Source organism: Eulemur rufifrons, chromosome 30 (assembly GCF_041146395.1).
Source record: "Eulemur rufifrons isolate Redbay chromosome 30, OSU_ERuf_1, whole genome shotgun sequence".
Lineage (NCBI taxonomy): Eukaryota > Metazoa > Chordata > Mammalia > Primates > Lemuridae > Eulemur > Eulemur rufifrons.
Window position 1 is genome coordinate 109,196,803 of NC_091012.1, and position 26,683 is coordinate 109,223,485.

At 36.1% G+C, this 26,683-nt stretch overlaps 1 protein-coding gene and 1 non-coding gene across 3 annotated transcripts in view; both read right to left on the reverse strand.

Moving 5' to 3' along the window:
• USP9X (ubiquitin specific peptidase 9 X-linked) overlaps positions 1-26,683 on the reverse strand; it is a 136,893-nt gene that overhangs the window by 20,539 nt on the left and 89,671 nt on the right. For both annotated transcript variants that reach the window (XM_069463831.1, XM_069463830.1), the window contains exons 22-33: positions 23,561-23,691; positions 23,073-23,351; positions 20,175-20,300; positions 19,124-19,249; positions 17,372-17,538; positions 11,989-12,097; positions 11,617-11,763; positions 10,858-11,004; positions 9,942-10,164; positions 7,837-8,057; positions 4,718-4,908; positions 1,188-1,361 (exon numbers count right to left, since the gene is read on the reverse strand). In XM_069463831.1, the coding sequence (XP_069319932.1) occupies positions 1,188-1,361; positions 4,718-4,908; positions 7,837-8,057; positions 9,942-10,164; positions 10,858-11,004; positions 11,617-11,763; positions 11,989-12,097; positions 17,372-17,538; positions 19,124-19,249; positions 20,175-20,300; positions 23,073-23,351; positions 23,561-23,691 (2,041 nt within the window). The remainder of the gene's footprint in view (positions 1-1,187; positions 1,362-4,717; positions 4,909-7,836; positions 8,058-9,941; positions 10,165-10,857; positions 11,005-11,616; positions 11,764-11,988; positions 12,098-17,371; positions 17,539-19,123; positions 19,250-20,174; positions 20,301-23,072; positions 23,352-23,560; positions 23,692-26,683) is intronic.
• LOC138379347 (small nucleolar RNA SNORA27) lies at positions 22,476-22,602 on the reverse strand. Its single transcript, XR_011232113.1, has one exon. It is a non-coding gene; the product is annotated as a small nucleolar RNA SNORA27 (small nucleolar RNA).

The window sequence follows — 26,683 nt, forward strand, 5'->3', positions numbered from 1 at the left end:
TGTTCTAGACAAACGATGCCCTATAACAGACTTGGGACTCTGTATGTAACTTTATGGCATGCAATAAGAACAAGACCAATTTAGTTGTTGATCAGGTATTAGGGATCTGACTTCAAAGACCATAATCTCTTGACATTTTCACTTGCCAAAGAAAACCAATAATTTCCAAGTAATTTGGAAAACCATCTAAAAGAAACTGAGAAGAACTGACAGGAACAGATGAGCAAAAAGTTGGCTATTTTACCAATAATTAAAAACAAGAGGTTAAAATTTTATTTTGTTTACCTAATGTAAAAAGGTCTTTTAAAAGGACCAAAAGTTGCCCAGGCTAAGTGAACAAGTATATATGTCCTAATTCTGAATGAGTGGTAAGATTGTAACTTGACAGAAATTTCTCATTTATATAGTATTACATCTCCCCCAATCATTCCCTCATAACCAAAAACAAAGCACTTCCACCAACCACTTACATACTCAAACTCATGGCTATATTTAATACAGTTTGGCTTGTAGAAAATAACTAACTATATTACTGTGATATTTTGGTGAGAAGGGATTGCAACCAACATCAAGTACCAAAACAAGTCTCAAGGTAAAACTTCCACGTGACAGGCATAAATGTGTGTTTACTTGTATGTAACGAACTGATTATTTTGCTATTTCCGACAGGAGCCCTTAATCTGTTTTAAGTCAAACAATTTGTCAACTCTTGCTATAAATGTTTTATATGCAAACATACCTTAAAGATAATGACAATACTGATGCTATTCTAAAAGTCAGTATTTCACTTGTATGGAAATATTATTCCAGGTCTCTCACCTTCTAAACTTAATGTATTTATAATATGATAATTACTCAAATTCTAAGATAAAGGGCAAAATTTAAAAGTAACACCTGTAGGTGTATGTAAAAAGCCATTTCCCCAGGAATAACAATATGTAAAAGAATGGAAGAATACAAAATAGTAAGACAATTAGGCAGAGCAAAAGAAAACAAAAGTTATTTGACAAAAAACTAAAAAAACCCCTAAGAGTAGTAAGGTATGCACAGTATATAATCCATTCAGTTTCAGGCATTTAGTAATCAGTGGCATACTCTACTTTTGTACGTAAGTACTACTAAAAACTTTATTTTTGTTAGTATATACATAGTACAACATACACTTTCAATATGTAATTAGCACTTACCTATGTGGGCAGCCTTGGCAAATCTTTTGATCAGCAAAGGAACCACCTAAGACTTTACTTAGCATAGCTGGATGTCCTAAGGCTTTTAAAGCTTCGTCTAAACTATCTACCAATGAATTAAAAAATTCTAAAGCATCATGTTGTTCACGTAGATTAACAGGCTCACCCCAAAGCCTAAGAAACAAATGGAATAAAACATGTAACATGTGACATTCACAAAGCAATATGTACACTGTATTTCTTAGGGGGGGAAAAAAGCAACACAATCACAAATCGCAGTATATAAACTGAATTCACTTTACATGTAGAGTGTAGTGGAGAGAGAGTGAGGCTCATAGTAAAACTGGTACTCCAATGGCAAAGAATTGCCACGAAACTACTGGCTATAAGACAGGTGGTTGTTTCAGGTAATGTAATACATGAGTGTATTTTGAATCCTGAGGATGCTATTAAGATGGGGTGGTGGATCTCACTCTCATGTGAATGTTGTAATTACAGTTCTCTTTCATTTGACTTAAATTTTGGATTACAGATAGTCAGAGATCAGATGTATTTACTTTTAATTGATTTTTCCAAGTGCAAAAAAAAAGGTTTGACTTGTTCTAGAGTTAATGTCTTTTGCATAATCTGAGAAAACAATCCATCACTTCTGTGTACTACAAAATGAGAGGTGATACTGCTAAAGCCCAAGCAATGCTGGAAACTGTCAATGACATCTGATTTTGTATTCACAGAGTAATAAACAGAGAATATAAGTGTATTTCTTCCAAGCAAGAAATACAACAAATATATTTTAAATATGTCAGAACTATCTTTTGATAAATACTTTTGCAAAATCTCCTCTATGTAGCAAATAATCTCAATTATATTTTAGATAAAAATTTGCATATAGTAAGTTTAAAATCAGATACATCATTTGTTAAAATCAATTTGTTTCATTATTGGAAATAATACCAGTTCATTCTATTTACTTTCAAATTGTATTCCACTCCCCATACTTTCAAATATGTAATCAACTTATTAATTACAAAAGGGAAAAGGTATCCTTTACAATGGAGAGATAAGACATCAAGGAATCAATGTTAATATCACTAATAGCTAAACAAACAAATACCATGTGCCTCCCAATGCAATGTAGCGAGAAGCACATAATATCACTTGCGTAGTTTTCTTGCCCTGCCCCCCCCAATGCCCTGTGTTTAACCTCAATCTTATGAAGAAACAATCACAAAAATCAAGACAGACATTCTATAAGACAACTGGTCTGAACTCCTAAAAAAAATGTCAGTGCCATCAGGCCACGCGAGGTGGCTCACACCTGTAATCCTAACACTCTGGGAGGCTGAGGTGGAAGGACTGCTTGAGGCCAAGACTTCAAGACCAGCCTGAGCAAGAGCGAGACATCCACCCCCCCCCCCATCTCTACAAAAAATAGAAAAATTAGCTGGATGTGGTGGTGCCTGCCTGTAGTCCCAGCCACTTGGGAGGCTGAGGCAGGAGGACTGCTTGAGCTCAAGAGTTTGAGGCTGCAGTGAGCTATGATAATGCCATTGCACTCTGCCCAGGGCAACTGAGACAGACTGTCTCCAAAATAAATAAAATAAAATAAAAAAATTAATTTCAGTGCCATGAAAGTCATGACAAGTTAGGGGGATTATTTTATATTGAGACTAAAGAGGTAACAACCAAATTCTTGATTCTTTCCTAGATACCAGATTGAGATTAAAAGTACTAGTCTACACAAAGTGTGAGCTCCACTAGCACAGGGAATAACTGAAAAGTCAAAAAAGCAATGGCATTATAAGAGAGAAAACTATAAATGACAAATTTTAAGATGAAAGCTTATAAAGTGTGAGAGTAATTCAGAGGAGCAGAAATAGAAATGCTAAAAGCCTATATGGCGGAGATGGAATAAGCTAGGGAAAGAAAAAGAACCAGAATAGTGAGAGAGGAGGGCGAGGGGTACGCTGGGTAATGGCACCAAAAGAGCAAAAGCACAGCTCAGAGGCAAAGTGGTGTATGCAAGCCACTAGTAGAGATGAATTTAGGGCCCTAGTTAGGGAATAAAAGGATTTATATGGTGAGTCAAGGGTGGTAGGGGTCACTGGACCATAAAACAGAGGTTTCAAAATGAATCTAAGTACTATAGTATACTTATACATAAAAAGGGAGCCACTCTGCCAGAAGGAGGGAAAGTGGACCAGACTGCCAGTGTCAGGTGACCGTTTGCTTCCCCTCTTCTCAGCTGGCTGGGAGGTACCTTGAAAGGATTCTAAGGAGCATTATTTAAAAATAAAACAAAAACCCACTGCTATGAAGGATTATAGCTCTATTCATATATAGTAAAGAGTTATGTGGTGGTACTGCAGTATTTTAGCACAGTGCATGACATGTTAAGTGTTGATTTAAAAAAAAAAATCAGTGAAATAAATGAAGTCAAAGAAACAAGATCAAGATGTAACTGAAGGTTTTTTGTTTAAAAAAACAAAAACCATTTATCCCACCTTTCCATAAAATCATACATTAGGGTAGCTAAATAGTTGGTGAGGGAAAGTTTATTCTAGCTAATAAATGAAAGAATAAAATTACAATACTGCTATTTTGTAACCCTAAAGAAATACTACATTAAGACAACAATGATCAATGGCTGTTAACATCATAGGAGAGACATTATGTGCTACTCTCCATGGAGATAAACATTACCACCTATGAAGTAGCCTTGCCTATCTATTCCACAGGAAGAAAAATAATACCTCAATCTGATAAAGCCTCTAGATCCCACTAGGCATTTGCAGGAAATGCAGGGGACCATAGGGATTCCATCAATAAAAATTCAGACTGCGAGAAAATTTACGGGTATACTACACTACCTGGTTCACGCCCCTTCCCTGCCCCAACAAATAACTGTAAAGGGGGAAAAAGAACTAAAAGAGACTCAAAAGTCACCATCAACCATTTGTGGTACATGGATCTTATTTGGATCCTAATTTTAAAAAATACCAGTAAAAAACAATTATGGGATAATTGGGTAAATTCAAATACTGACAGAGATATTTGGCATTAAGGAATTTTTAAAAAAAAAACAATAGTATCATGGTTGTTTTGAAACAGACATCAGAGAGACATACTGAAGTATTTATGGATGAAACTATAATATATATCTAGAATTTGCTTCAAAGCGATCTGGAAAGAAGTAGGTAGGAATATAGATTAAACAAAATTGGCAATGAGTTGACAACTTTTGAAGTCAGGTGATGAGTACATAAAGGTTCATACTGTTCTACTTCTGTATTAGATGTTTTCCTAATAAAAAAAAGTTATCTTAAGAGACTAAAAAACCCTGCCCCTCCTCCCTTACTATGACAGTTCCTACCTCCTCCTATGGCTACAATAAGAAAGAAAAAAACCTAAGAACAGTTTCAATATTATTACTGCTTAAATATTAAACCTAAATATGCCTTCCAACATATATTTTAGAGGTTTAAGGTTAGTATATTGAGACTCCTTATCATTATCCACCTATAGTTTACCTGAACTGTTTCCAAAATCCTCTGGGCACGTAGTATTGTAGTCGAGAAGCAGCTAAATGACCAAAGATGACCTGAAGGTGTCTTAGGACACCGATATTGTACTCTTTCCTATCTTCAGTTTTACTTAATGCTGGTTTATCTTCAAATTGTTGAGGATATCCAAATACATCATCCCTGGGATCAACATTGCTCTAGGAACCAAAAATTATCATTAATGAGCTAATGTAAGGTATAGTAAAATATGTGGATACAAATGCCAGTTAGTGAACAAATGATTTGTACTTTTAATTTTCAATTTATAAATTTAAATTTACAATATTAGTATTTATCCCCACCATTTCACATGAGTTATCATAACTGAATAACCCTTACTGTGTGTCAGAGAGGAAGATAATAATATAATATAGCAAAGTAGAATTAGTGTGGTGATCAAGGTAGACTGCACTGGACACAAATGCGGACTCTATCACTTATAAGCTACGTAACGTTGAGCAAGTAAAAGTTATTTAAACTTTTAAAGCTTCAGTTTCCTTGTGTGGCAATGGAGATAATACATTCTTCATGTAGATGTTGTGAGGATTGAGATAATGCATATAAAATGATCAGAACTGTTAACATTCTATAAAATACACATATTAAGTACAACCATGCTCTGCTTAACGATGGAGATACATTCTGAGAAATGTGTTGTTAGGTGATTTCATCGTGCAACCATCACAGAATATACACATACAAACCTAGATGGTACAGACTGTTACATACCTAGGTTGTATGGTATAGCCAGCCTATTTTTCCTAGGCTATAAATTTGTACAGCATGTTACTGTACTATATACTGTAGGCAAAAGTAACACAATGGTGAGTATTTGTGTACCTAAACATATACGAACATAGAAAAGGTACAGTAAAAATACAGTATTATAATCTTATTGGACAACCATCATGTATGTGGTCCATAGTTGACAAAAACGTTGCTATATGGCACATGACTGTAGCATTCTTCAACAAATGGTGCTGGGTAAACTGGATAGCCACATGCAAAAATATGAAGTTGGACTCTTATCTAACATTATATATACAAATTAAATAAAAATGGATCAAAATCCTAAATGTAAGAACCCAAATCACAAAACTCTTAAAACATGGTTAAAAGCAAAGGCACAGGCAACAAAAGAAGAAAACAGATAAACTGGACCTTAAGAAAACTAAAAACTTCTATACAAAGAGACTATCGACAGAGTAAAAAGGCAACCCCCAAAATGGGAGAAAATATCTGCAAATCACATTATCTGATAAGAGACTTAAATATTCAGAATATATAGAGAACCTCTAAAACTCAACAACAACAGGCTAGAAAGTGGTGGCTCACGCCTGTAATCCTAGCACTTTGGGAGGGTGAGGCAGGAGGATCACTTGAGGCCAGGAATTTGAGACCAGTTTGGGCAACACAGGGAGACCTCATCTCTAAAAAATAAATAAATAAAAATAAAAAAGAAAGAAAGAAAGACCGATCCAGCTACTCAGGGGCTGAGGCAGGAGGATCACATGAGCCCAGCAGTTTGAGGTTGCAGTGAGCTATGATGACCGCACTACACTCTAGCCTGGACAAAAGAGCAAGACTATGTCAAAGAAAAGAGAGGGGAGGGGAAGGGGGAGAGAGGAGGGGAAAGGGACAGAGGGGGCAGGGGCAGAGGTGGAAGAGAAAGAAAATGAAAGGAAAAGCAAAGCCAAGCCCCCAGGAACAACACAACTTGATTTAAAAATGGATAAAGGATTTGAAGAGATATTTCTAAAAAGAAGTGGCTAATAGGCCGGGCGCGGTGGCTCACGCCTGTAATCCTAGCACTCTGGGAGTCCGAGGCGGGTGGATCGCTTGAGGTCAGGAGTTCGAGACCAGCCTGAGCAAGAGTGAGACCCCCCATCTCTACTAAAAATAGAAAGAAATTATCTGGACAGCCAAAAACATATATAGAAAAAATTAGCCGGGCATGGTGGCGCATGCCTGTAGTCCCAGCTACTCGGGAGGCTGAGGCAGTAGGATCGATTAAGCCCAGGAGTTTGAGGTTGCTGTGAGCTAGGCTGATGCCATGGCACTCACTCTAGCCCGGGCAACAAAGCGAGACTTTGTCTCACAAAAAAAAAAAAGAAGTGGCTAATAAGTACAGGAAAAGATGCTCAAAATCACTAAACATTAGGGAAATACAAACAGAAAACACAATGAGATACTACTTCATATCCATTCAGGATGGCTACTATCAAAAGAATGCAACAAGCGTTCACATGAATGTGGAAAAATTGGAACCCTTGTGTACTGTTGCTGGGAATGTAAAATGGTGCAGTTGCTGTAGAAAACAGTTCCTCAAAAAATTAAAAATAGAATCACCATATGATCCAGCACTTTCACTTCTGGGCATGTACCTAAAAGAACTGAAAGCAGGGTCTCAAAGAAATATTTGTATATGCTTGTCATGACAGCCTGATTCACAACAGCGCAAATGGGGAAGCAACCCAAGTGCCCACTCACGAATGGATAAGCAAAATGTGGTATATACATACAATGAAATATTATTTGGTCTTTAAAAAGAGGAAATTCTGACACATGCTACAACATGGAACCTCAAGGACATTATGCTAAGTGAAATAAGCCAGCCATAAAAAGGCAAACACTGTATGATTCCACTTAAATGAGGTTACTTAGAGTAGTCAGAATCATAGAGACAGAAAGAATGGTGGTTGCCAGGGGCTGGGGGGAGGGGGAGATGGGGAGTTGTTTAATGGGTACAGAGTTTCAGTTTTGCAAGATGAAAAGTTCTGGAAGATGGACAGTAAGACTCTTACCATTACACAAACTCCAGATTACACTGAATACTCTATACAAAAAAGTCCATCAACTGTTGCTTTAAAGACATAAACTATCCTGAAAATTAACTGCAGTTTAAAGTCTGATAGATAGTGAACACTATACTACACCAACAGGCAGTATTCCATGCTGGGAGAAGTTCACCCTGACTTTCAAATATACTTTAACAAACCCGGTAAAAGTACAATGCTCCCTTAAGAGAGAAGAGTATCTGGTATCACAATTTCAAACAGAAAACAGAGATGATAATTAAAATTTACCTCATTGTCTTGCTTCTCATCCCCAGACATATCATCATCTATATCACTACCTGTGCCTTCAATTGCAAGAATACCATTCCTGATGGAGGGAATCATGTAGAGTTGCTGAATCACAGAATTCATGTAGCAAGTAGCACCAGCATTTTTCAGCCCCACAAATCCTTTTGGTGGGCGGGGTCCAACAGGTGGCAGGTATTCCCACTCAGTAAGTGCTTCACAAGCTGAGAAAGAAAAGATTCTTATAACATGAACACAACCATTGTTCTTCCAAGCTCTATTAAGCTCAAAAAGTAACACTAGCAACAATTCTACTAACCCTACAGCCACCTGAAGCAGTGCTCTAAGTTTAGATTTCATCTGCAAACAATCTGATATATTGCAACATGCACCACTGTGCAGATTCTTACCTGATCATTCACAAACTCATGTTTTATTTAATGTTGCTTCTATGGCAGTCTCAGAAATAGTCATACAAGATGGCATAATGCTAACATCTACATGCTAACTTAATTTTTATTGTTTAGTCATTAACTTTCTTAATATTTCATACTTTTGCATGTTTTAAAAAATGCCTTAAAACTCACTGTGGCATGAAGTGTTATATAAACATACCAACACATTATAGCTTGCTCAGTTTTAAATAATCCTAAGACCACCTGCATTCACACTCTGGTTCTAACGCTTACCAACTCTTTTTCCCCACCTTCAGGTGGGCTTCTGTTTCTGCCTAGTAAATGTAACAGTAGGAGTAATACTTGCTTTGCCTATATCCACAATGCTATTGTGAGGGGCAAACAAGATAGTGGATTTGCAAGTTCTGTGAGAATTGTAAATAACTGTACAGCTTCCCATCTCCCTCACCTAGTATAAACCTGGGAATAATGTAAATATCATCACTGTCTAGGGGACTGGTCAAATATCATGTTGAACTGAAAGGCATATAGTCAATAAATTAAATTAGATAAATATGTGTTGATAGGGAATAATGACAGATACATTTTTAAGTGGGAAACAAAGTGAAGAACATTGTACTATATTCCAATCTATGGTTAAAAGCTAAATAAAAAAAGATCTTGTATGTAGACCTTGTATACACACACATGCTGGGAAGAGACATGAACCGATGACAATGGTTGTAGCTATCAAAGTGAAATGGGGGAAGGGATGGGCGGAAACATACTTTTTAGTATGTTCCAAGTACCCTCTTTAGTAATGAAATTTTTACCACATCAATGTACTATTTAAAAACAAAAATAAGCAAACTAAAACCCATTAAGTTAAAAAAAAACCCAAAACAAAAAAACATCTCACTATATATAGATTTGGTAGAATACCCAAAGGTCTAATTGTTTAAGCAGTCAGTTTAACTAGAAATTCCTAAGATGTAAATAAAAACTTCCTTATATTCTGAAACACAATATATCAAAAAAGAATGACATGTTCTTAAAGATTTACTATAATCAGTTATATTCTTAAATGTTGCAGCTAAACAGTGGCTTTCTCTTAAAACATAATAGCCTCAGTTGTTTCAGTGATTTCTGCCTTTTCTGCTATTTTATATTGCCCACAGCCCTATTGAGCTTCAGTTCCTTATCTGTAAGATCTGGTGTCTGCAGTCTATTTCATGGGCTTGAGGTGGGAGAACATGAAGTTCACTACCATGGCTATCTTCGTACATTCTAATCTTCAAAAACCTAGATTTTCTTAGAATTCATATAAAAATAACATTAAAGAACTTCTAAGTGAGGGCCTGAAAGGTTTTCTAAAGTATGCAATTTAAAGCTTTAAGTTTGAACTCTATGGCATTTACTTCGGCTACTTATTACTCTACAGTTGGGTTTTATTTCAGATTTGATGACATGAAATTTATTTTGCCAAATACTTGAACCACTTACAGGAAGACATTTAACAAACATTTGAAAATTTTTCTATATAAAGGCTCTCTGCTTATAATGGTCTTAATTATACATTCATTTGCTAAGTGTTAAACTAGTTGGTGAAAGAACAAAAACATGAGTTGAAAATGTTTCTAAAATAAAAATAGGAAAATAGAATTTAAAACATTAGCATTATCAATTGTTAACTTTATGTTTTAAAATACTTACTAGTTATTGCTGTGCCAATGTAGTACATTTCAGTCAAACAATCTACTATCTGTTTCAGATTCCTCACACAGCCAACAGCTAACGCTACAAGTAATTCAAAACCAGCATTAATTGTAGCTGGTGAACTACAGACTGGAATAGCCTGTTCAGCTGGGAGCTCTCCATTTCTCATATACTGTAGGTAAACATTGGATGCAGGAAAGATGAAATCATCTATCAATTCCTAAAAAGTTGAAAAAGGGATTACGTATTACCAATGATGTATGTTTTTGGGAAAAGAAAGAAATGTCTCTTGTAAGGAAATAATTTTAAAATTGTATGTCAGAATTTAAAATCTTGTATCAGAAAATTTTCTTAGATTTTCTAACAAAAAGATCCTAGTTCAAAATACTATTTATAATTAACATACCTAATTTCCTAAATTAAAAAATCTTTAAGTATTAAAAACTAACTATAGTATTTAAAATTTACATTTAATAAGTTTACTCCTTTGATCAAATGTATACCAAAATAAACCCATTTTGAATAAAATGTACTAAAATGATACTTTCTGTTTACTTGACTTACCACTTACATGAAGAAACTCATTTAAACAAATTTAATATACAAGATGCATTCTTACAAAACAGAGGTTTCCTTCATTTAAATAGCCTGATGGAATGATTAAGATTTTCCAAATAGAAAAATTGGATACTATTTATTTAATACTAAAATTTTATTTACATACAAAATTTGGAAACATCTCTTGAATAAAACAGGCACAACTACAAATTTAAAAATTATTAGAACCTTGGTAGAAATTTTTAAAGAGGGCAAGATAACACACCAAAAACATAACTATAAATTAATCAGACAGATTTGATAACCATTTAGAAGGTAATGATATCTAGTTTAGGACCAAGAACATAGAACTTACTTTAATGAGATTAGCACCTCCTTTTTCACAACCAATATGAAACTTTTTCTCAGCAGTTTGAAAGGCCAGTAACTCCTTTGTCACCCCAAGATGGCCCTCCAAGATGGTCTCTTCAACACCCGTTTCACCTGTTCTTTTAACATCATCCTGCCAAAGAAAAAAAATATCAAATGCTTAATTTATAAAAGGGAGGTAGAGGGAGAGAGGAGCCAGAACAAGACAGAGCTGGAGGGACATGAGATAATTCCTCTAAAGCTTTCCATTCAAGTTAGTTTAAGTTTTCTTCTTCAAAACTTCCTAGAAATAGGCTTTATGAACTACTAAGAGAAATGCTAATTTGAAGGCTGAAAACCATAAATCTCTTCAGAAATAAATTGTCATACATTTCTGCCTAAGTAAAAAGTACAGGTATTATGAGCTTTTGCTAGTCTATCAGATTCATTTTTGATGGAAAACAATTGAAGAATACTTTCTTAAAAAATGAGAATTGGTAAAAATGTCCAAAATAATTAAAATGGAAGAAGCTAAACATCAGTATTCCAAGTTTCAAGTAAGCAAAACATTTACAAAACTAGTTATATATTCATTTTGTGAATCATGAGTTACTAACATCCACCAATGCAGAGTATATTCTTTGGTCCTTTTTGTTATTCTTTGGAGTTTTCCATTTAACCAAAACACTCCAAACTAAGCCATCTATTAATAAAGCACTCTATTTACTAATAATGGTAAACATAAACAATATTAACTGCAACTTACCCTAATTCTCTTAAGCCAATCAATTTCATTATTGAGAAGAACTTCAGCATTGGGTACATTAATATTACTATTATAAGCATAGTTAAGAAGGTGCCTCAAAAGAGTGAAATAGTCGCCTGAATGTTTAGCTCTCTCTCTGGCTGTGCTCTGAAAACAATGAAGAAGAATGTCAATTTACATGTCCATGCTCAGAATCCACTTTTTAAAAACCCAGAGTTAACTATAGGAAATGACTAAAATAATATGGGAAATTACTATAATTTATTAAATACAGACTGATTTAACATTAATGCTAGCTAAACCCATAGATTTCTGAATGTTCCTTGTTTAAAGAATGAATCACATTGATAAGCATACTAAAAAATGTCTCACCCCCAAAACGGTAAAGAGTAGAGTAATGAAGAAAAGAAGAGGCCGATGTCCCATGCAACATCTGGTGCACATTAAAAAGAACTGCTCCTGTGCCACCTGACGAACAGTTCTGAAATAAAAATGGTTCACATTTAATCTATCATTTTCATAAAAAAAAAAAAAAAGATTCTAACAACATTCTCTCCTGACAGGGAGAGTGTAAAGGGGGATAAATTAAGGACTCAAGCCAACAGCACGTAATAGGTGAACTTAAGCTGTATGTCTAGGACTATATCCTTAAATTGTCACTAAGAGTTTAAGGGACACCTTGTAAACATCTCTTCCTTGAAACAGGCTGGAAATGTTCCTCTAGATACAAAATGCTCTACAGTAAGCCTTATGCATCTTTGTGGCCTTCTACGGAATTTTCATTTAATTGTGTTTTGGAACAGCAGCTCTGTGGGAATTCTGCAGCAATCACAGTAAGGACATTGCAGCAGATGTCCATTATATCATACTAGTGATTCCAAAAGCACAGCCCCCAGAATCAACAACATCAGCATCATCTGGGAACCTGTCAGAAATGTTAATTCTCAGGCTCCACCCCAGACCTCCTGAATGAGAAATACTGGGGATGGGGCCCAGCAATGTGTTAATAAACCCTTCAGGTGATTCTGATGTGTACTAAAGATTGAGAACCACTGTATTATACAATATTCTCTATGATGACCCATGGGAAAAACTTGTCTCTGGGCCCATACTGAGAATTTTACCTGATCATTATGGATCTTTTAAAAAATTATATTATATATTACATGGATCTCACTAGAAAAAAATGCTTCCAGAGGGCAGAAACACCATCTATTTAGTTAACACCGTACCTCTAGAACCTACAATAGTGTCTGGCATATAGTAGGCACTCAAGAACCAGTTAACAAATACATAAATACTATTTGTTTACAAGATGGTGCTCTATCTCCATTAGAAAGTAAGTTCTTTCAGGGTAGAGGCTTTGCTCTGTTGATGACAGAGTTTCCTGGCACCTAGAAAAATGTCTGATGCATGGGAGATCCTCAACAAGTATCTCCTAAGCATTTATGTATCTTATAGACTCCATAAACTACATTTCATGAATATACGTTTCTGCCTTTGTGCCAGCTACTAGAGAGCTCAGAACCTAATTTATAGTTCAAGTGTAAATGATTTGACTACATACATTCTCTGTTACCACCATCCCTCTTGGACATTTTTTTTAGGAGATTTCTGAAAACAATCCACAAGGCCTATAAACCAGAGGGACTCAGAAGCCCCTAAAATTTTTGTGGGTAGAGTTGGGGTGTGTGGGGGGGCGGGAAATCCAAGTAAACTGAAGTCAGGAATACCTATTTTTGGGGGGAGTTCCATAACTTTTATCACATTTTCAAAGGTGTATGTCAGTCCCACTGCCTTGGTTTATTAATTTTTAAAGAGGTTAGGTATGCAACCCAAATAGAGCAGGGGTCCATAAAGAGTTGGTGCTTGTCAATTCCTGATCAAACTCCCCTGAGCATATGCAGACTTCCATAGTGCTTCAAAACAAACACATTTCTGTCAACGAATACTGTAGAATCTGATCATTTATTACCACTTCTACTACTGCCATACTTCCAGCCACTGTCATCTTTTATTTGAATTAATGAAATAGTCTAACTGCTTTTCCTTTTACTCTATGCCCTACTCTCAACCAGAATAAACTTACAATGTTAAGTCAAAGCACATCATTTCTCTGCTCAAAACCCTCCAATGGATTCCCATCTCATTTAGGGTCAAAGTTAATGTCTTCACAATGACCTATAAAATCCTTACAGGGCTAGGTACAGTGGCTCATGCCTGTAATCCTAGCACTTTGGGAGGCCAAGGTGGGAGGATCACTTGAGTCCAGGAGTTCCAGACCAGCCTGGGCAACATGGCGAGATCCTGCCTCTACAAAAAGTAAAACTAGTTGGGTGTGGTGGCAGGCATGCACCTGTGGTCCCAGCTACTAAGGAGGCTGAGGCAGTAGGATCACTTGAGTCCAGGATTTTGAGGCTGCAGTGAGCTATGATTGCACCACCAAACCCAGCCTGGGTGAACGCTGTCTCTTTTCTTAGGGGGGAAAAAAAAATTCTTACAAACTGTTTGTTACACGCTCCGACATTAGCCCCTACCATCCCCCCCACCCCACTCTGCTTCAGCCATACTGGTTTCCCTGCTGTTCTTTTATGTTTCAGGCATGTTCCTGCCTCAGGACATTTATCCCTGTTGTTCTTTCTGATTAAAACACACCTACCCCATTATTCACATAGATCATTACCTTACTCTTTCAGAGCTTTGTTTAGGTCACCTTCTTAGTGAAGCCTTCTCTTACTACCCTATATAAAACTGAACTCCACTGACCACCCACCCAACTCCTTATCCCCCTTTCCTGCTTTCTTTCTCTCCTTAGCATTTATTATTATCTATACCATATATAATATTTTCCTGTATTTCTTCCCTTCCCACACCCCCTTTGCCATGTAAGCTCCAAAAAGGCCAAGATTTTGTCCATTTGTTCCCAGTGGCTAGAATACAGTCTGATAAAATAGGTACCTGATCAATATTTACCAAATAAATAAGACTGTCTACCATATTGAAATCAGCATCCTAGGCCTTCTGTCAAACTGACTCCCACTAACCTCCTTTACAGTATTATCCATCCTTTACTCCTTTTCTACAAATCAAACCAGAATACTCAGCTGTACTATGAAAGCACTATCCCAGGACTGGCAAAGTCAAATACTTTTAAGGATCAGAGAGGTAACATAAATGAGTAGGCAGGGTATAAAGCAACAGGCCCTGAAGAGGGCTGGAAAAACATATATACCTAAGGGAACTGAAATTCAATTGCAACTAATTGCAATAAAATAAGGTGAGTGTTATGATGTGGAAGTAGACTAAGCTAACAGGAACAGAGGTCTAGGGAAACTTCCTAGCCTAGGGATAAGGAAAATTTATTGGAAAATGTGGCATTTAAGTTAATACTTCTGAGTGAGCAGAAGCAGAGACCAAATCATGGAGTGCTTATAAGCCAAATTTAAATGTTCAGACTTAATCCAAAAGGTAATGGGAAGACATGGAAAGTTTTTTAAGCAGGAAAGCAATACAATCACGTTTTGCAGAGATCATTCCACCTGCAGTGTGGTCAACAGATTAAAGGGGTACAACACTAGGGGATGGAAGGTCAAGGATACTGCACTTGTCCAGGCAATCAGTGCTGATCACTTAGATGAGGGTAGAAGCAGTATGAGAAGGATATGTATGAAGCCCAAAGATGCACTGAAGTAAAAACGACATAACTGGGAATGAGGGGAGAGTGAGGGGGAGCACAGGCAATGCACATCTTCCATTTTTATGCATGTATAAACCCTACCCAAACATGAGTTTGCATGGTACATCCTGCACAAAATTTTCACTCCTGCTACTTCCAGGGAGAAAGTAACTTACTCCTCTCTCCCAATTCCCCAAATACTTTACCATCTATGGCACCAATTTCTGTCTCAAAGTTCCCTGACTATAAGAACTGCCTTGTTTGACTTTTAATTGCCAAGCACACAGTGGGGACTCACATATTTGCTGGTGGATTATTAATTATACCCAGAGCCAAACTTGTGTGGCAGAAATAATTCAGAACTCAAGAGGAAGAAAACCTTGTTTGAATCTTATTGTGGGCAGTTAGTGATAGTATGACCTTGTCAGTCCTTTAATTTCAACAGTCTTAGTCTCTCCATCAACGAAGTCTACTTCCAAGTTGCTATAGGGACTGAGAAGTGCTTTGTAAATAGCTATGCTTAACCATTAGTATATGAGTATAACCTCCACCTGAGGAGCACACTCATGTATACAGGCTCACAAGCCCTTATCTGAAACCCCTGTGGGCTCCTATATATTTGGGAATTCAGATTTTAGAAAGTTAACGCCAACAACTAATGTTCAGGTCAGGTTTGCCGTCAAATTCTTACAAACTAGAAATAAGGGATTTTGAATCTACAGTAGGTACTCAGATATTTATAAAATGATTGAAAACCAAATGGCAGAGAGAATCTTGATACTAGAGAAAAAAATCAGATACCTAAAGCTCAAAAAGATCTTAATTTTGAACACCTCTTTTATTATTGCGGACAACACAGACATAATGAGATGGCATGCTTTCTATAGTACTTTACCCCATTGTGTGCAAGTTTCAGGAAGACAGAGGTGAAATGGTTCTAACTTATGTAAGGGGAATTTTCATAAAAGACAGAGGGCAGAAAACCTGTTAAACCAAGTTCCTTAATTCTTTTTAAAAATTAAAAAAAAAAATTAACACAGAATAAGAAACTTGCTACCTCCCTGTCTGACTTCATTAAAACTGTTGGCTAATCATCTTTCCTCTTCTCACTACCCCCACACAAATGCATTATTAAATGGAACTAGACTTATTCAACCTATTTATCTTTTTCAATGTGTACAGTTGTCCAATGACGAAGTCTTCTCAAGGAGGTAGCAACTCCAACCTGATTTGTGGGGAGCATGTTAAAGGAGTTTCTGGATAGGCTGGACTGGATGTCTTCAAGGAAATTACCTGAGGACCTACTTAAAATAGTAGACATTCCCACTTGAGACCCACTAAAACCACTTTACAGCATCCTCTGGAGTGGGCGAGTTGAACCTACCCCATTACATCATGTACATTTTTAAAACTTTATCACTAGGCTTCATTTGAGCAAATTACTTATTTTGACTTTACACTAACCTTTCATCAGTGAATTTTGCCACTGGTGAATGGTATGTGACAGAATGATAAGCAAAGTGAACATTTTCTGTCTTTTCACAAAATGCATATAAGATATATTAATCATATATATCGGTGACACTAACTTGAGCTCATGTTTAACGAATTACCTTATGGTCAGGATCAGATTGACATGAGAGGATGGAAATCAACGTTTTTTAAAAATCTGACTGACTAGCACAAAAATCCAGAAAAAATTTCATATCAAATTAATAATTTGATTTAAAAAACCCTGGTGTATAGGAATCCAAAGGTAAGAGGTTAATGTCCTATTTAATTTAAATCTTGCAAACTAAATTTTTAAAAACAGGCTAATATACATTCATCTCTTAGGTGAAGCTGAATTCTGAAATTTAAAAAAATTACTTAGTACTTTGAAAATACTGGCATTTTGCAGAGACTAAAACCAAACAAAGTTAGCTTAAGCAAAACACTTAAATAAAATTTTCCTCACCAGCAACATGCTATAGAGACAGTAAATACTTGATTTCTGGGACCTATTTTGCCAGCATAAATTAATTCATTTCTGTTGATAAAAATAAGATCAAGTTTCTTACAATTAAAAAAGACACTTACTTGCTGTGGCAATGCAATAGTAAGTCAATGATAAATGTCTGCCAAGCCTTTTCTTTACTAAGAGCATCTAAGGCTGTCGGAATCAAGGCAAAACATAATGTCATCACTTCCAATGCTTCACAGCAAACTTGTTCATCTTCCATGTCCGGCTCATTGCCTGCATTGGTCTGTAAAATTATAATTGGGAACAAATTACCTAGAGAAACATTTAAGAAAAATCTCACACAACTTCAAGTTAGTGCTAAAAACTTACATACTCACATGAGCCACTTCACCTCAGCCTCCCTAAGGCTGCATGCCACTCCCGAGGTCCCTCTGGCATAGTCTAGAAATGACTATAATAGAAAATGAAGTCTAATTCCAATATTCAGCTATATCCCAAGGAGGGCTGAAGGAGCACACTGAGCATACCACTTACTTTCGTTCTTCAGGCTCCTAGAGGCCTTTTGAGTTGTGTACTTCTACACCAACAACCATTCCTTTCTCAAGAACCACTCTGGCATGGCAGTTAGGCACTTTTAACTAGTTCCGTTATCTAGCTTACCTATTGAGCCATTGTATTCAAAATCATTGTCTTGGACAACTGTTCAGGAAGAGTTTGAAAGACTTTTACAGCCTAAAATATGCTTGGGGAGGTACCTAATCAATTCTAATCTGACTTTATTTATCAGAAAGTAATAACTATAGTAGTACATGCCTGAAGCAGAACAGTCAGTCAATTATTTGCTGAAAGAATACCCAGGACTGTACCAGACTGATACTATGAACACCAACATATATCCTGGACAAATCAGGGTTATGTTGGCCATAAAAGGGAAGCTCTAATGAGTTAGAGAAGTTTCTATAGCTCAATTTCTCATTCTAAATACACAGTAGTAACTATCAGGGGCAGGTACGTATGACAGGAAATCAAAGAGCCAATCACAGCCTCTCTTCTGTAGGTAATTTGCTTAATTCAACAGAAGGTCAAGAATGAGATGATACCTAAGTGGCTGATACTCTTCCTACATTTGACTGCTTTAAGAGAATTGAAAATACTTAAATGCCGTGATACCATAATTGACGGTTAGTTAAATAAAAATTTACACAGGACAGAAAAATGCAAGAAGAAAGAGAATGGGAGAAAGCAAATTCAATATGAAACAATTATATCTGACCCCAGTGAGAAGCATAAAAAGGCAGTTTCATTTAAAAAGCAGCCTCAATCATGGCAGGATTCCTAAGTACTTTATTTTAAAAGTAAAATTTTACTCCATTCTCAACTATAGTTATCAGTTAATTTTTAACCATTAAGATACAAGTGACTGGATTTTTTTTTTTTTTTTTTTTTTTTGAGACAGAGTCTCACTCTGTTGCCCAGGCTAGAGTGAGTGCCGTGGCGTTAGCCTAGCTCACAGCAACCTCAAACTCCTGAGCTCAAGCGATCGTCCTGTCTCAGCCTCCCGAGTAGCTGGGACTACAGGCATGTGCCACCATGCCCGGCTAATTTTTTCTATATATATATTTTTAGCTGTCCATATAATTTCTTTCTATTTTTAGTAGAGATGGGGTCTCGCTCTTGCTCAGGCTGGTCTCGAACTCCTGAGCTCAAACGATCCGCCCACCTCGGCCTCCCAGAGTGCTAGGATTACAGGCGTGAGCCACCGCGCCCGGCCTGGATTTTTAAAGATAGCAAACATAATAAAAATTTAGCCACACGCACAGGTAAGCAATATTTGTGTACAAGGAATATATTTCTGTGATAATTCTTACCTTCTCATAAATTTTAGTGATTTCTTCATTTGGGCTAAACACTAGCTGTAATGCCCCACATCCTGATGCCCAGATAATTTTCTGTATAGCTCTAATTACACAAATATCAGGCATGTATCTTGAAGCCTGCAAGATAATGAGTTAATTAAAACTGGTGACAGAATATGAGAGTGGAATAATCACTAGAAAAACAAAATTTTTTCTCTTTGTAAAGGAAATAGGAATCGCTGGAAAGTAGTACCATTGTCTTTAGGTTTCCAAGTATTCTTTGTCCTATTTTATTTTTTTTAAACAGCAATAACGAAAAGTATGTTCTCCAAGTTGGTATCTGGCCCTGTACTATTTTAAGACAACAAAGATGACAACCATTCCACTCTTAGTTTCTTATTCAAGAAAAATGAAAACCTACGTCCATACAAATAGTTGCACACAATGTTCACAGCAGCTTTAGTCATAGTCAAGAAAGGGAAACAAACCAAGCCTCCTTTGCCAAGTATATGGATAAACAAAATGTGGAATGGTCATAATGGGAAAATACTCAGCAGTAAAGAGGAATGAACTACTGATCCACACAATATAGATAATTCTCAAAGTCTTTATTCTTAGTGAATTAAGCCTGACACAAAAGAACACACACTGTATAATCGATCTGTATAAAATTACAGAAAATGAAAAATACTCTGGGGACAAAAAGATCAGTGGTTACCTGGGGCCAGGATGGAGGGAAGAAAAGACTGCAAAGGGGCATTAATGAAAGACTGATGGAAATACTCTGTGTCTTGATTATGGCAGTGCTTTCACAAATACATGCATCTGTAAAAATTCACTGAATCTGTATACTTTAAAAGAATGCTGCTTACTGTTCACAAAGTTGATTAAAAACAAAATACTAATAATAGATAAAAATGTTGTTAGAGAAACTTTCTCTAGACTGAGACAGTGATTAAAATGAGTGCCCAGGCAAATTAACATTATGTTAAGTGTCCTTATAATAAGCCTTATATATAGCATAATATCACATAAGTTACATATAATAATATATAACACTAACCTCATCAGATATCTGCTGAGCAAGACGAACTGACACATTTCTAAGCATGCACTCAGATGAGGGATTAGGAATGCTCTGAAGGGCACTTTGTAGCACCACTGCTTGATCATGAGTAACTTGGTTGATCTGAAAAAAGTTATCCATTTTATTTGGAATAAATAATTTGTACATACCCAAATCCAACAATTTGCTCCTCCATCCATCACTACTGCCTCACAATGACCTATATACACTATAGAACCTGTGGAAATCCACACTTAAAAAGCATTGCCAACAAGATGGGCTTCCTCACTTTCTCATGCATTGGAGTGCCATGATCTCTCTGCAAACCCCCGTCTAGATCAATCCAACTTGTGCCTCTGTATCTGGGCTTCAGTTTAACTTGCAGGGAATAATTACAAACTGAACAGACTGGTTCCAACTTCACCTAGAGACTCAGTAAAGTATTGCACATCTTTTACACACATGTCCCTGAGCACACCCTGCTTGTATTCCCCACTGTCATACAATTCTGCTTTGAAAAAAAGAAAAATTAAGGAATATTGAAAAAACACGAAGAGGACTAATATATGAAAGGTATCAGAGTTTTTACTTAGTAGTATAACAAGTTTTTAAATCCATGAGAAAAAGATTAATTTTATTAAGTAGCTGTTAGCAAAGCAATTCTGACTGCCTTCAAGTTGTAATTCCCTTTCTACATACCATAAATATCTCTACAACATTATTTAAGATATCTCTGTATTACGAACTTTTTGCATTTAACTCCCTACTGCGAGGTCCTTGAGAATATAGGCCATTATGTACCTTTACATCCACAGTGGCACATTCTCCAAATAAATACTGGAGAAAGGTAAAAAGGGAAGCATGTAATTGTTTTCTGTGTAATTCATTAAATGCCTGTATCAGGGATCATGATAAAAATCTGTTTCTACCCTAACAAGAATCTGTTTTTTTAACCTAATAAGAACTACTTTGTTTTTTATCCTAACAATGATGGGACCTGTAATACAAAACAATATAAAATTTAAGCCACTTTAATTTTTACAGAAAATTTCTAACATACATGAAAGAGGTGAGAATAATATAACGAATTTCCCTGTACCCATTATTTAGCTTCCGTAATTATCACCAGTGGACCAAATTGTTTGATGTCATTACCACCCCCACCCTTTGGCTTTCCATCCCTTCTCTAACTCCAGGACTATTTTCAAGCAAATCCTCGATATAACTTCATCTGTTAACAATTCTGCTATTATTTCAAATATATAGGGGCCCTTCCTTTTAAACATAAACATGATATTACACTTAAAAAATTATATGTGATATAATAATTATCAATGTTCCAACCTCCTGGATTAAGAACTAAGCCAAATTTAAAGAAGAAAATCTTTATCCTCTATCATTAATTTAGTAAAACTATCACTTATGAAGGATATAAAAGAAATAAAATTTTACATAGAATTAAATGCATAGTTTGACCTCTTATAAATTTTTGGTAGCATGGATCAAGTATGCCACCAAGGCAAAGAAAGAGTTAGAATAAGCTCAAAACTGGGGTTTAAGCCCAAGGTGGGAAGGGAAGCTGGCAACAGGCTAAATCAATTACATCTCTTATTACCACCTGTGTCTTTATATCTCTGCCAGGCACAAGTTAAGAGATTCATATGGGGTTTTTGTTAAGGTTTTATGTTTTGTTTTGTTTTATTCTTATTTCAGCATATTGTGGGGGTACAAAAGTTCAGGTTGTGTATATTGCCCTTCCCCCCCCCCCCCCCCCCCGAGTCAGAACTTCAAACGTGTCCATCCCCTAGACAGTGCGCATTGTACTCATTGTGTTTGTATACACCCATAGACTGGGCTCTCACTCTGTCACCCAGGCTACAGTGCAGTGGTGTAATTTTGGCTCACTGTAATCTCAAAGTCCTGGGCTCCCGAAATGGTGCGACTGTGCCCGGCATTTGTAGGTTAAGATAATCGAAAGTCAAGCAAGATTTAAGTGGGCAGAGAGGAACTGCTCTTCAAATTGGTAGCATAGTCAGTGAAGAGCATTTGTACTTTTAATACAAATATAATTTAATAGAGGAAAGCCTCTGAAATAAGATACTCTCAACTTATTTCTTTTTTTTTTAATTTCAGCATATTATGGCGCTACAAAAGTTTAGGTTACGTATATTGCCCTTGCCCCTGAATCAGAGCTTCAAGCGTGTCCATCCCCTAGACGGTGAGCATTGCACTCATGTATGTATATACCCATCCCCTCCCCTCTCAACTTTTTATTTCTTATTTCTTTTTTAAAATTTAATTTGTTTCCTCTGACCAGATACAAGACAAATACCCAGTGTGCCTGAGTTTTAAAAGGGTATTTCCTTTGCCACACTTGAATGACCAATAAAGACATAAGTCCAACTGACAAAGTGAAAAGGGGATAACTTTCAACTTTTTTTTTTTTTTTTTTTTTTGAGACAGAGTTTCACTCTGTTGCCCTGAGTAGAGTGCCGTGGCGTCAGCATAGCTCACAGCAACCTCAAATTCCTGGGCCCAAGCAATCCTCCTGCCTCAGCCTTCCAAGTAGCTTGGGACTACAGGCATATGCCACCATGCCCGGTTCATTTTTTTTTTTTTTCTCTATATATTTTTAGCTGTCCATATAATTTCTTTCTATTTTTAGTAGAGACGGGGTCTCGCTCTTGCTCAGGCTGGTCTCGAACTCCTGAGCTCAAACAATCTGCCCGCCTTGGCCTCCCAGAGTGCTAGGATTATAGGCGTGAGCCAGCGCGCCCGGCCGACTTTCAACATTTTGAGTCAACTTTGAACTTCACACTTAAAAGTTGCTGAGAATTTTAACTTTAAAAATTGCTACCTACTATTATATAAGGATTTTTAAAAAGTCTGTATTACCGATGTCATGGGATTCACCCCTTCTACACCTGGCTGACAAGCTTCTGCCACAGCTCGAACGTGGCCATAGCCAATGGCAGTTAGCAACAGTTTGGCTATTTTAAGAGCATTGAGGTAGGCACCCCTTCGAGTTTCCATATCTGCATTTGGTAGGAAGTTATTTCTGGTTAGCATACTCAGGACAAGGGGTAGGCCACCACTTTTCAAGAAGTGAAACTGAAAATCAGAGGAATCATCAGCCAGAGGTGCACCAGCAGGCATTAACAAGGCATAGACTACCTGGAAAAAAAAAAGAAGCGGAGAGGGGAATTGTTATTAAAAGGTTTTAAAAAAAAAGTTTAATAACTTTAATTTACCCTATTATGACTACTAAGAGATTCTTGACTATTTCAAAAATATTTCATTACAACTTACCCATGTTCTTTGCATTACCATAAAAAAGGTCAAGTTTAAATAACATGGAATAAATTCAAAAGGAAAAAACCAACCTCTGTTAGGTATAGCACTTGTGAGGCTGAAGGACCAAAGAAAAGTGAGTCAAGAGATGGACTAAGGCTGCTTTCTCCAAGTTTGGCGTGGTCTAAACAAATAGCTCTTAATTTTTCTATTGTTGTGCTATCTGTAAGAAAAAGAGACACGGTCTGAAGCAAAACAGTTCATATGTTCATAATATTTCACTCTTGGCAACTTGATGATCATTTTAATATGGAATAACAATCCATTCCATTGGGATACAGGCTTAAACTTCATAAGGCATAACCAGACCTGGATTAAAACAACGACGACAACAACAACAAAAACCCCGGGGCTCCTTAGTCAATCTAAACACAAAGGGAGCAGCATGCTACTCAGAGACCTCAAATCAACATGCCCTGTTCAGCCACTGGAGACTGGGGGAAAAAAAAAAACACTTTAAAAGAAGTAGCTCTGATTGGAAATAACAAAAAAGAAAAAAATTACAAGACCCTCCCTCCATTTCTGTATTGTTTATCCCCATAACACTATGTATTAACTAGCTCGCTTCACTCAAAGAGATTCTGTGGTACCTAATGAACCCTAAAAAGAAAACATAAAAACAAAACAAAACAAAAAAACCCTCCCAGGAATAGTGCTTCATGTTCACTTCAAAGCAAGCAGAACTTTGATTTTTTCTTTTGTCATTATATTAAAACATGAGTTTCTTTTAAATTACAGTTAAAAATTGCAGTGAAAAAAAAGATAATCCCACAATGCAATTAAGGATTAACTACCAAATACTCAAATTTCAGAATAGTCAATCAACTTTAGAAAGTACTTTGATAACCAAGTTATTTCTAAGGTAACTGCGCTATGATTAAAAAACTACTTAATAAAATTGCTTTTTTTAAAGTAAAAGCTTCCTTAGAAGAAATTATCTTTTCATTTCTATAATAATGAAAATTACTATAGTTTTCTTAGGGTAAACTAATTTTTATAGGCTTGGAAATAGCTGCCGTATCTTATCAAAAATTCTTCAATCTGTGTTGAAATTGTTAGTTCTCCCTATTCTAAAGGGATAGTGACATATAATGTAACGAACTGAAATAGTAAATTTTTCTAATAAAATATTTGTGAATACCATCCCATGTCATCAAATATTCATTTCCTACTTCATTTTATTGATGATTAAAATGAAAATGCCATTTTACCAGTTTAATCCCTATTATTTGGCATTTAGGTTTTTCCTTTTTCCTCCCCCTCCCATTTTACACTAAAGATCCTAGCAGCTGAATCTTTGTATTTCATTATGAAAAACCCTGCAAGCATAAAAAATTTGGACATAAATGTCCAAGACTTTGCCTATATTGCCAAATTATTACCAAAATCGAAACCAATTCATATGCTTAACTTTAACACTGTATCTGAGAATATCATGCTTGGTTTAAAAGTATTTTAAGGGAAGGATGCAGGCAAAAGGGAGTAGGAAAAAAGATACAAGAGCTCAAGAAAAGAAAGTAGTGAATTCTAAGTAAATCATTTAATGATGTTGGGTTAGTTTATTCATCTCAGGGGTCTGAATCAAATGATTGTTTAGTCATCACTCAAGCACTTGCATTTGTGAACCTAAACGATTTTAGGTCCCCGATTATATACATGCGTACTTTATATAATATGGAAGACAGAGAAAAATTTAAACCACTCATAATCCTGTCATCCAGAGATAGTTACAATTTTAGTTTCTTTCTTTCCAGGCTTTTAAAAAGATAACTAAATCTAAGTGCATTAACAGTACAAAACTTTTGAATACTAGAACTGCCATTTAAGCTATGTGTCCCAGATCAATTAACAATCTGTGTCTCAGTTTCCTCATCTTTAAAATATAGATGAGAACTGTAATCCCCTTACAGGGATGTTGTGAGGTAAAAGTGAGTTAATCAGCACAAAGAGCTTACAGACTTCAGTGTATTTTTTAAGATACTAGTTACACCAAACTCCTGTAAAAAGGAAGCTCTTAAGATGAAAAGCAACTCATTCTGCTCAGTAAAGCAGTATACATTTTAACCATTCAGTATGAAGCAATAGTCTGTTTCCCTGACATGTGTAGAGAAAGAACACAGGAGCTCTGAAGTATAGTCTAGGTTATCAGGAGATTAAATTACCTACAGGAAAAGACTGCAGAATGAACTGAGGTAAACTTAATGACTAGGAAAAAAGCTGCCGATTCTATCTCCCCACCCCCCAATACATGCACATGTACACAAACACTAAGCACTTAACCAAATGTTGTACAGCTAGAAACAGAATTTATAACCCCCTTCCTTTTCTTAGAGCTCCTGCTTCCTTTCTTATTCAAGAGTTTATGTATGTATGACAATCACAGAGAGTGGGTTAATGTTTGTTGAATAGTAAGTGCCTGTCACTAGGCTAGGGATTTATAATACATCACGTCATTTAATCTCCATGATCATACAAAAAAGTTATTAGCCCAGTTCTACAGATAAAGAAGCTCTGAAAAACTAAGAAAATCAAGGCCACAAAGTAGCAACTGAAATAAGCAACATTTGAACTCAAGTCCATTTGAGTCCAAAGCCTATGATTTTTACACTGCAATAGATCATTACTGTTTTTTTCAAAAGTTGGATGTTTCAAATTTAGGTACCATACTTTGATTATATAAAATATGAAACAAGCACCTTCTCAACTTTCCTGTCCAAAACACCTGGTAAGAGCTCACTGTCGCCATCTGGTGGCACTAAGCTCAAATCACAAGATCAAGGATTCAGAGATGGGTGTTTTAAAATACGTTGTGAGGTTGAATCTTTATATATACAGCAAAAACTATTACTGAGATCCTAGTAAATGATACAACACAAATTCTAAACAATTTAACAGATAAGGATTAAATAAAAATTTTGAGAGAAACCCTAGCTAAGAATCTACTATGTGAACTGATTTTGTTCCACAGCAATCAGAAAGCAAGATGAACAGGCCAATAAGGTGTTTACTTTAGAAAAAGGTGATAATAAAAGCACAGTACAGTTTAAGAAATTATCTGGGCCAATTAAATACAGTGTATTGAACTGTATTTATCAGCTATGCATTCCCAAACCCCACTAAAATGTGAATAAATATAAAAACATATAAACTCAAGA